Raw genomic sequence first — 11285 nt, 5'->3', positions numbered from 1 at the left:
ACTCATACACATAAACAAGTTCAGAAACATTTTTTTTGAGGAGCTGGAGAGATGGTTCAGCAGTTAAGAGCACTGGCTGCTCCTCCAGAGGACCTGGGTTCAGTTCCCAGCAACCACATAGCAGCTCACAACTGTCCGTAACTCCAGTTCCAGGGTACCCAACACCCTCACCCAGACACACATGCAGACAAAACACCAGTGCACATAAATTTAAAAAAATTAAATCATTTTGAAAGAGGCGATTAGATATAGGCTGCCAGAGGAGAAAAGCCTTTAGCATCACTCTGGGTAAACCCTGTTTTCTCCAATACCAGGCTGCAAGGCAAGAGATGCCAGCTGATGGCCCCAGGCTGAGAGGGGGGAACCACCTGCTGTACCCACGAGCCACATTCCCAGTCTCTGTTCCTAAGACGGGTTCCTACAGTGTGGCCCAGGCTGGCCCCTGCCTCTACCTCCCTGTGTTGGGATGGCTAGCATGAAGCCACCATGCCAGACTTGGGTGACCAGCCTACAAGGATTCACTCTGAGCTGCAGGCATGGGGAGTCTGCTCTGAAGATCTCACAGAGGAAGGAGCTGAGGTGCCAAGGCTTCAGTGGCTGATGTGGAAGACAGCCAGCTGGGTTCTGAGTTTGGATCTGAATCTCCCTTCCCAGAGCCAGGGTTCTGTGCAGCAGCCAGCCGAACACCAAGCAGGTGCCTCGTCCCATGAGCTAGCCTTGTTAGCCTCTGCCTGGATCTCTAGGCCACCATCTCAGGGGGCTTCCAGGGAGCACCACTGCTTGTCCTGCAGTCCCTCTGCCCCAGCCTGGCCACTGGCCCCCACTCGTGGCCCCATTGCTCACCTCCACATCTCCAGGGGTTGTCTCTGCCACAGCTTTATTTATACTTAGCTCGTGGTTGTCATGGAACCTATACCAACTACACTGACTGACAGGGAACCATGATAGAGCAAGGGGGTCCTAAGAAGGTCAAAGCTCACAGGGCCAGGGGTGAAACCTAAAGGCTACACCCCAAGTTAGGCAGAGGTACACAGCCATCACCCCAGCATCCAGAAGGCCGAGGTCAGTGGACAACATAGGTAGTTGTGCCACACAGTAAGATCTCGTCCCCAAAAGGAGTCTATATTCACAAGATGGGACTCTTGGCTGCCCTGGGCTCTCTGACCTCCACCCAGCACAGGTCAGACACAAGAGCTGAGTGGAGCCTGGCCTAGCTGGGCCTCTGAAGTTCTGCCTGCAGCACCTGTCACCTCAATGGTGTCCACCTCACGGTGTGGGTGCCTGCAGGGCCTAGATTTACTGCTGCTTCCTTGTGGCCACGCACTCCAGCAGCCGAGGTGGACAGAGCCCCCTCCTGGTGAACACGGGCACTGCAGGAGAGGCTGCATCCACACTGTGGGTCTCAGGGCTGCTCCCAGTTCACACCTGCAGGTTCCACTGTCTCGTGAGAAGCCCCGAGCCTGCTCCATGGAGGGGACCTGACAGTTGTCTACCAGACAGGATGTCCCCATGTGCACTGAGACTGAAAAACAGTCTCTGTCACAAGGTGTCTCAGGCCTGGGGTCTGGCCGTTGGAACCATCAGCCCCATGTAGGGATATGCAGCATGAACAGGTGGCCAGAGCCCTGCCCTCCTCTGCATTCAGAGACAGCTGCTAGGCATGGCCGAGGTTACCCTTGGGACTCAGCAGCCCCAGATTTACACAGGGAGGAGGCCAAAGCCCCCCCCCCCCCCCCCCCCCCCCGTGCACCTGCCGCCCAGGCCCTGGCTTTGCCTAGTAAGGTGGTTGGGGCTGTTTCAGCTGGGTCATGGGCTGTGCTCCAATCTACCCATGTTAACTGCTCCTATGCAGGGATCCACACCAGGACACCAGACTCAAGTCCAAGAGACGGGAGACCATGCAGAGGCCAGCTTTAATACTGGAGCTGGCCTGTTTTGGGTTAAGGAAGAGATACCCTTTCCTGGTAGCCCTGTGTTCCCAGAGGCCCGAGGACCAGGGACTGTCCAGTGTCAAATGAGCTCAGGACCCTGGAAGTCACTTTCAAGCTCGACACCTCCTGGGTATTGGTGGCTTTGGGACTGGCAGCTGTGTGCAGGATGCCGTAGAGGTGCACACCCATTGGAGCAGGGTCTGTCTTCTCTGAAGACCTCAAGTCAGGCTCCTAGATTTGTCCATTCAGCAGGGTGGCCCTGGTCCACCTCCCCCAAACATAAGAGGCTCGAGTCTCAAATGCCAAAGAGGTGTCCCAAGATGTTTGGAGAACACCAGTCCCCTATGCCGCTAGCCTGCAGGGAAACAGGGATAGCAGGAGGCCAGGCACTGTGAGAACCCCTTAACTGAAGCCCCCCACCAGCTCATGTGAGCAGCAGAGACGAGTCGGAAGTATAGGGACCTCAGGTCTGAAGTGCTTCCTCAGAAAAGAGAGCAGGTCACACGACTGGGTCAGCCATGAGAACAGCACCAGGAGTATTGGTGGGAACCACAGCTGCCTGAAGCCGGGCCTGGCTGGGCTCTGAATGTCCATTAATCCAGAATGAGAGCAAGACAGTGGTGTGTCCAGACTAAACTGCGAAGGTGCGTTGCGGCCCTGACGCAGGGCCTATGTAAGCGCAGCAGCCACTAGTGCAGCCCTTCAGGCCTTCTGGGAGCCCTCAGGGTTGACACGCAGCCGAGCGCTCTGTGGCCGTCCTCAGAGAATCCCTGCGAGTCCCCGGAGAGTCCCAGTTACGAGGCCGCCACCAGCTCTGCCTGCCTGGATCTGGCCTTGGCAGGGGCTTCTGTGGAGAAAGAAACTGAGGTCAGAGGCACAGCCTGTCCAGGAGGCCTCAGGAGGCTTGGAGCTCCCAGAAGCCACACGGTCACAGAGGGACGTGTGGAGCTACTAAGACTTTGAGTTTCCACTTAATTCACTGACTAGAGTGCGGGGAGGCTCCTGACATGCGACCATGACACTGGAGGGGCAGCGCTGCCCAAGGCTGTGAGTTCCAGATGACTGGGGGAGCTGGGAGCTCTGAGCCCTCTAGGGCCTAAGCGGCTACAAGCCTTCTCCCAAGGCTAATGAGTGGGCGTGTCTCTGTGAGCTGGTCTGGAGCCCATGAGAGCCCACGAGGCCAGGGACCCACTCTCCATTGGTGGGGCACAGTCAGAGGCTCACTTTCTTACTGGGTTGTGGGAGCTGCTGCTGGGCAAGGTGAGAGGACCACTGTGTAGGGCTCCCTTGGAGACCTTGGTTACACTCCTTCCGACCAACAAACACACACACAAAACACAACAGTACCTGGATTTATGTCAGGAAGGGGCTCCGAAGGAACCTCTGGTAAGTCCATTTGTTCCTGCAAGAAGCAGAGGAGAGGTGTGAGCGGGTGTGTGTGTGATTTGCTTGTTAGCTGCCCTAAGAGGGTGCAGCTGTGAGCCTGCTGCTCCAAGGCCTGGCCCTGTTGCTCTGTTCCTATCTACAGCGTCTTTACAGATGACAGCTGCGGAGGGGCCAAGGCCACTACAGGGTCTACAGGGACTACAGTGACCCCAGGGACCCCAGGACCCCCAGCGATCTGGAGCTACTCCCAGGAATACACTGGCTCACAAGCAGGGACTGCAGCACCAGGCTATCTGAATCCCCAGGGCTAGGAAGCTGTGTGCTTCTGCTGGGAGGCACTGAGGGGGCTCCAGTCCTGGAAGACTATGGTGGAGAGCTGCTCCATGGTGGCCTCTGTCATCTCGTGGGCTGTCTTCCCAGCAGCCCATAAGGCTCCTGGCCCTACAGACCCAAAGAGTAACTTCCCAGACAGTCCCCTGGGGATGTAGACAGCAGGTGGCTCTGGGGAGACAGGATGACCTTAGCAAACAGCAGCTGTGGTCAACCGAGGTTAAGTTGGGCAGCGACAGAGCTCATGGCCTGAACACGGAGGTCAGACACAGCTGCAGCCCAGCAGATCCTCGGGGCCTGGAGTGCAGAGGTGAACGGCTCCACTAAGCCCAAGAGGAAAGCACAGGCTGACTGGGCAGGGCAGGCTGAGCGTTCCCCTCTGCCAACCGTTCTCCCTCCACGGCTCCCCAGCGGCCGGCACCGAGGGTGGAAGAAGCTTGGCTTCAGCCCAAATGAAAACCACCTTGGGAAGGAAACCAGGAAACTAGGACTCTGGGCTCAAATGTAATAGCTGGACATACCACCAAGCGGAGGCCTATAGGGCCCCGTTCCCCAGAGGAGCAGACATCCCCGGATCTTGTACCTGAGTGATTGCATTCAGCTCCTCCAGGATGGCATCCTCGTCCTCCTGGGTGAAGTTGCCGGCCAGCAGCTCATCAATTTGCTGTGGAAGGAAGAGATGGATTGAGAGGTAGCAGGCCTGGTGGGCTCTGGGGCCCCCTGGGAAGCAGTGGCTAGCTGTACGTGTGCCAACCTGGCAATGTGGGGGGGGGTGCTGGACTGTGCCCAGCAGAACATACCCGCTGGTACTCTATGGCCTCCTGGGTCTCGTCCAGGATCCGCTCCACCTCCTCTATGGACATCACCTGTGGATGAAGAGTTCCAGAGCTGCTCAACAAGGCAAATGCCAGCCCTGGCAAAGGCTGTGCCCACACCCCCTCTCCTCCAGCAAAGCCAGGGAAGTAGGCCTGCCCTTGGCTTTGAGCCAGGCCTGTCTTCAGAGGCACTGCCCAAACCTTCCCAGACCTGGAACAACCCTGACAGCTGTAAGTAAAACAGGCCAAAACCGGAAATCCTTCCTGGGTGGTGGGTGACCAGACTTCCCCTGTGTGCAGTCAATACAGCACCTCTGCTGGCCTGACGCACGCACGCACGCACGCACGCACACACGCGTACCCCAGACCCTGCTCGGACACCCAGAGAGGCAGTAAACCCAACCTCTGGCCCTGAGCCCTTGGCTCCCTGACCAGCCCACTCACCACACCCATGCTGCTTCCTGAGCTCTGAGAGGTCACCATTCCCTGCCTTCCCCACCACACAGCACTAGGGAACCCAGCTCAAAGGTTGTGCTGTGTGACTCCTCCCTCGGGTTCCGCTGGTCCCTGTCAGGCACTGGCACACCCCAGTCCAGCTAGACTCAGGTCCTGAGCTGGCACAATGCACCCCCCACTGAGTTGCCTGCAGCTGCACCTGCCTGCCGAGCCCCAAGGGACCTACCTGGTGCATCTTATTCAGACACTCGTTGCCCACCTGAAGCCCCTCCATCACCTTCATCTCGATCTGCGTGAACTCGATGCTCTGAACCTGAAAGCGGCAGTCATGGTCAGAAGCCCGCTGGGCTCTGGACTCATGGGTGACAGGCTTCTGGCCTTGGAAGGACTGTCCTGTCCCACCCTTCCTGGTTCCCTGCTATGGTGGTTGGAACTTACTGAGAAAGTGCTGGACACTTCCAAAGGATGAGACGGCCTTTCAGTGGCTCCAGCCAGCAGGGCAAACCAGGGTTCTTACCCCAACTCTGGGAGACGCGCATGCAGTCCCCACCAGCATGACCTGCTCCGCACATCCCGCCCTGGGGTAGCCCAACCCCCATCCCGTTCCCCAGGAGCTCTGGTTCCCAGCAAGGCCCCGGCTTACCATGGCTTCCAGGCTGCTGATCTGATTCTCTGTCCTGTCGAGCAGCTGCTCCTGGTACCTCTTCTTCTTGAGCAGCAGCTTGGCCCGTCTGCAAGGGAAGCCACCTCGTCTGCTCTGGCTGAGCTCCAGGGACGTGCCTCCTCTCCCACCATGCTAGCCCCGAGGCAGTGCCCCTTACTCTTTCCTGCCGTCCCGCAGCAGCTGCCTGGCCAGAGCCCGCTCCCTCTCCAGCTGCTGTGTGATCCTCTTCTGGTACTGCCTCAGCTTGTCTCTCTGCTGCTTCAGTTGCTGGGGAAACAGCAAGGATGCAGCCCGGTCAGCATGCCTTCCATCAGGATCTCACCAGGCTGCTGGTCCCAGCATGCTCAGGAAGGGCCGGGCCATCCTTTCTAGCGGTGGCCTCTGCCACCCAGAGGATATGGAGCAATATTCAGAAACACCTCTGGACTCACACCGCGCCAAGGCCCATTGTACCAAGGAGGCGGCCTTCACCCTCGTCAGTCACAGCTTGGCTCCAGACACAACCTATGCTCTGTGGGTCACTGAGGGGGCCACCAGGCCCTGGAAGGTTCTAATACATCAGAGAACATGAAGTTGCATGCCCAATCCCCCTGCCTCAGCCTACTGAAAGTCTGCTGCCACACACGGCTCTTCCCGTTTTTATCATGCACTTAGTTTTCTTTCCTGTCTCCACTGTCATCTACCTGAAAGGTCAATGACCACTATTCAACTATGGTCCGTCCTCCCCGCTTAGCCGTTTCCATTTTGTGTCCAAATGCTGTCACTGCAGAGGGAGTTATGATGAGCAGGTGCGGGCCCTGGGCACATTTCACACGCAGGAGGGCACCTTGAGGGCAGACGTTGTAAGTGAAGGCAACGGGCACCTTTAAGATCCACCATTCCCCTGTAGGTTACCCGGGAGACCAAGCTAGCTGGAGAGCTCTGCTGGCTGGGGGAGGGGTCAGTTCCCAGCCCCCCCCCCCCTCCACCCAGGGTTCTCCACAGGGTCTGGCCCTCAGCGGGCATGGGGGAAAGAGCTCTCTGTTCCCGCCCTTCAGATTCGGGAGGCCGTGTGGCCAGGCCACTTGTGCTCTTTCTTGTTGGTTGGCTATTTCCGCCAGCTGTGCACAAAGAGCCAGGAGTCCCATCGCCTGGAGGGGAGACCAGCGGAGCTGCAGCAAGGCCAGGCTGGGCCTCTGCGGAGCAAGCAACCTAAGCAGGTCCGGCGGCGGCTAGGGCTAGGCTCTCCGCCCTGTGTCCCTGGCACCTTGGACTGTTGCAGATGTGTGCTTGGCGGTGGTGCCCTGACCGCAGGACCCACCTCCGCGACAGCTCTACTTAGAACTGGAGGACGGCGTCCTGGGACGCGGGTGTCCCCGGGGCTTCCTGCACGCCACAGAGGGACCCTTTCCTGTAAGCGTCGCGCTGAGACTTTTAGTGACAGCCACGCCCACGGGCTCTTTATCTGGGGGCTTCATCTCGGAACTTTCAGCAACTTAGGCTGTCAGCAGCTTCCTTCCTGGCCCCTTCTCTCGGGGAATCTGCGCTCAATCCGGGTCCTTCCTGGCCTCCGCTCGGCCGGTCCAGGTGTGTCCGCAGCTGGACGCGCGATGGCACCGGAAGCGGGACCCGTTCCGCTCCCCGCCCGCCTCAGTTTACCCCGCGGGGTCCAGCCCCACGCCCCGCCCCGCCCGCCGTCGGCCCCTCACCAGGATGGCCCTGTCCTGCTCGGTGACCCGGCTCTGCTTCTTGCGGCCAAACAGGTTGCCCATGGCGGCCCCCGCGCCGGCCGGCGGAGCCCGTTCGCCGCCGCCCCGCGGCCACCGTACTCCGCCCGCCCTACGGCGGCCGCGTGGAGCCTCGCGCCGCAGAACGCGAAGCAGCTTCCTCCTTAGCGTGAGCACCTCCTGGCTGGATTTCCCCGGGCGTCGCGAACGCCCTGCCTCGCCCTTTCAGATAATCAAATGGGATCTTTGATTAATTCAGTGCACCTCAGACGGGTACGCCTAAGCCAGGCTTCCCGACCTTCGGAAAACGCCCAACCGACGCCCCCCCACCCTGCTGGTCCCTGAACAGAAAATGCTGACTTTGCGGATACTGCACTCAGGGTTTGTTTTGGTTTGGTTTGGTTTGGTTTTGGTTTTTTGAGACAGGGTTTCTCTGTGGCTTTGGAGCCTGTCCGGGAACTAGCTCTGTAGACCAGGCTGGTCTCGAACTCACAGAGATCCGCCTGCCTCTGCCTCCCGAGTGCTGGGATTAAAGGCGTGCGCCACCACCGCCCGGCTGCACCCAGGGTTTTGGATCCAAAAGTCTTGCTAAGAGGCCGTGCCCCAGCGTGCACCTGCCACTCGTCGTCGCTGTCACCTTTGTCCCTTGGTCTTCCCGCTGTGGTCAGGGTCCGGGAAACAACACAGGGACCCTACTTTCATCCCTGGGTCTTGGGCTAACGATGAATCTGCCCTGCTGCTGGGATGGACGCAGTGACCCCAGGAATTCTGATCCCATCTGCCCTCTGTAGCCCCTTGTTGAGTTAACTGGGGTGCCAAGACACTCATGCCTGGGACTCAGCACCCCTAAAGCCACCAAGTCTGCACTGTTGGCCTGAATTTATCGTCTTGGCCAGAGGAAGCAGTACAAGGCGCCTTTCTGAACTCTGGGCTCAGTCTTGGCTTCAGGTTCCACACATCACTGATTATGTAAATCTGGTGCCTACCCCCCTCCTCCGGCAGCACCTTGGGATTCCTGAATTTCGTGTGTTCTTTCTTCCCCCACCCACAGTTCCTTAGGAAAAAAAGCACAGAAGGTTTGGGGTGGGGGGTTTTCTGATGTCCCCGCCGAGGCTCTCGTGATTGTTCACCCAGAAAAGGCTCCCAGTCTCGACTTGGCTTTGCCTGGAAAAGAACAGCAGGTCTGTGGTGATGCCCTAAGGCTCTGGCGACACCTAGGATTCTAGCTCCTTCTGCCACTTTAGAAGCAGTCTCTAGGGGCTGGGGCTTTGTTTGCTTTTCGCTTCCCCCTCCAGATAGCCAAGAGCCCTGTGTGCCAGGGCTCTGTACAAGCCAGTGCATCCTCAGAGGCCCTTTATGGGCTCAGCCGATGGCTTTGGTGGCTGCCATTGCATCTTCGTCTCCGCTGTACTGTGGGCCCACTGGCCCCGTGACATCTCAGTGACGGCCCCTGCTCCTGTGGTCAACATTCCTATAGAGGGCAGCGCTGGTGGACCTTTCTGGGAGCCTGGAGCTTCCCGTTTGTGCAGTTCTCAAGGCCTCGTGGAGACCACGTGCTGGGGTGTGGGGTGTGCACGACGGGAAAGTCCCACCTCTGTGAGGCTCTTACACTCTTTTTAAGATGGGGTCTCACTATGTGGTCCTGGTTGGCCTGGAACGTACAGATGTCGGCTTTGGCGCACCTCCATGCCCAGCTTCTCTGTCTATTCTTGCCTACACTGCGCTAGGATGTCCTGACAGCCCAGAGTCACTAACTGAGGAACAGGACTGAAGGTTCCAGTGCCCAGTGCCTGGCTGAACACACAGGGGTGTGACCCGGCTAGGGGTGTGACCGGCTAGGGATCTATCTCAGCCTCCCCTGTCTAACACTCTGGGAGCTCTTCCACACATCCTCCTGAGTCTCTGCCAACACAGAGCTGTGTTGAAAGTTTCTTGCTGTGTAGAAACCAGGGTTTAGCAGTTATGGCCTATGAGCCAAAATCGGCTTGGAGACGCCCTTTTTTTTTTTGTACAGCCTGCAAGCTAAGAGTACATTTTTTTTAACTTATTTATTTATTTATTTGGATTTTCGAGACAGGGCTTCTCTATAGCCTTTTTGGTTCCTGTCCTGGAACTAGCTCTTGTAGACCAGGCTGTCCTTGAACTCACAGAGACACCCCCCCCCCCCCCCCCCCCCCCCCCCCCCCCGCCTCCCGAGTGCTAGGATTAAAGGCGTGTGCCACCACCACCCGGCTTAACTTATTTATTTTGAGACAAGGTTTTGCTTTGTAGCTCTGGTTGTCCTGGAACTTGCCGCGTAGACCAGAATGGCCTTGAACTCACAGAAATCCACCTGCCTCTGCCTCCCAAGTGCTAGGGCTAAAGATGTGGCTAGTTTAATGACAACTTGACACATGCTTGTGTCACCTGAAAGGAGGGAGCCTCAGTTGAGATAATGCTCCAATTCCCTTGGTCACCCCCAAATCTGCCAGGCGGGAGAGGGTTCCTGTGTTTTCATCAGTGTCCTAACTTTGCCCCTCTGGTGCTAGGGACAGGACCCGGGATCTCTGTGTCAGGAAGTGACTCACCACTGAACTGCAGCCCAGACCCAGCTCTCTAGGAGGGATTCCTGTGGTCACGATCAGGTTCAGCTCGTCTTGTGTGGCGTGCACGAAATCAGAGGCTCTGATACAACGGTGCTGGTCCTGTAGCCACGAGAGGAGCACGCGCCCCTCAGGGGAGCCAGGGAGCTGAGGACTTTGGAGTTGAGCTCCCTGGTGAGCGCTGTGAGTCTTCTCTGCACCGTGGTTACATGCGGCAGTTACTTGGACCCCATGTCATGTTAAGAGGCCCTTTATTACCACCAGGCGGTGGAAGCAGTTTCCTTCGAGGCAATGCCCACATGCCATGGACAGGAACACCCCACTTCCCAAAGGCAAGGAGCTTGGTGGCATATTCAAGGCCCAGAGTATACTGTGAGCCATCGGGGAAGACACATCTCCAGGACTGCTCTGAGATGACACTCTGTCCAGTCCCAGAAGGAGACAGAAGCTGTACTGGTCCCTGGGCTGTTGGACATTCAGCCAAAGGGCACACGAGAACTTCAGGGCAGGAGTAGCAAATGCCAAGAAAATGACGCGGAAAGTTGCCGAGTTGCGCTGGCCGAGGAGGACGGTGGCTGTCTTTGGTGAGGAGCCTGGCAAGGAGAAAGTAGGATTACTTGAGGGGAGAGGTGCTGGCTAGTCACGAAACTCAGAAAGGGTATGCGTGGCCAGGAGCTCCCCACCAGATAGCTGAAGGCGTCGCTGGGGGGTAGGACAGCAGAGGGGGCCAGCAAGAAGTCACCCACAAGGGTGGGGGTCTCTGAAGAGTCCACTGGGGTCTGCAGGGCTGGAGGAAGGAGGGTTGGGCTCCAGATCCAGAGCACTTGGAAGGCATGTGAAGAGCTGTGTGTGTGTGTGTGTGTGTGTGTGTGTGTGTGTGTGTGTCCCCCCCCCCCCCCCCCCCCCCCCCCCCCCCGCCCCACGCAAACAAGAGAAAGGGAAGCCCCGCCCCTCCAGGCCTTCCTGCAGTTCCAGCGCCCTCTGCCGAGCTGACAGAGCCCAAGCTTGCACCCACCGGAGTTTTTCCAGGGTCGAGCTACATCCCCACAAAGCTGACTCAGAAGGGACTTTCTGAAAAGAAGCAACCACACTCTCAGTGAGTCCGTGATTAGAGCCATCACGATGCTGCTCAGTCCAGGTCACAGATGCCGAAAGTTCCTTTCTGGTACCTCTGAATGCTTCTTCCTGAAGCTTAGCCATCGAGAGAGACAGAAGGGGCTGCCTAGTCTGGAAAAGAATCCAGTCAGGACTTGTCATGGTTTGCGCCCTTTGGGGAGGGCCGTGGGAACGTTCGAAAGTCAGGCTCAGCTGGAGGAAGGATGCCGCAGTGCCAGCATCCTCTTCCACGGCGCCTGCGACCACGAGGCTCTGCTTCACTCTGGTCCCAGAATCAGCGCTGTCAAACACGGCGGGGT

At 58.1% G+C, this 11285-nt stretch overlaps 1 protein-coding gene across 1 annotated transcript; it reads right to left on the bottom strand.

Moving 5' to 3' along the window:
- Positions 1–1894: 1894 nt before the first annotated feature.
- On the bottom strand, positions 1895–7416 carry LOC121444630 (charged multivesicular body protein 6). The gene is made up of 8 exons (XM_041646517.1): positions 7271–7416; positions 5740–5849; positions 5562–5649; positions 5145–5231; positions 4448–4513; positions 4231–4311; positions 3279–3333; positions 1895–2778 (listed from the first exon to the last, which is right to left on the bottom strand). Exons 1-8 carry the CDS (start codon positions 7331–7333, stop codon positions 2726–2728), a joined length of 603 nt encoding a protein of 200 aa, XP_041502451.1. The 5' UTR covers positions 7334–7416; the 3' UTR covers positions 1895–2725.
- Between the last annotated feature and the right edge of the window lie 3869 nt (positions 7417–11285).

Source organism: Microtus oregoni, unplaced genomic scaffold (assembly GCF_018167655.1).
Source record: "Microtus oregoni isolate MIOR12 unplaced genomic scaffold, Mior012 000134F_ref0000037, whole genome shotgun sequence".
NCBI classification, from domain to species: domain Eukaryota; kingdom Metazoa; phylum Chordata; class Mammalia; order Rodentia; family Cricetidae; genus Microtus; species Microtus oregoni.
The sequence above is the reverse complement of the archived record's forward strand: the minus strand, read 5'-3'. Positions and strand labels throughout refer to the sequence as shown.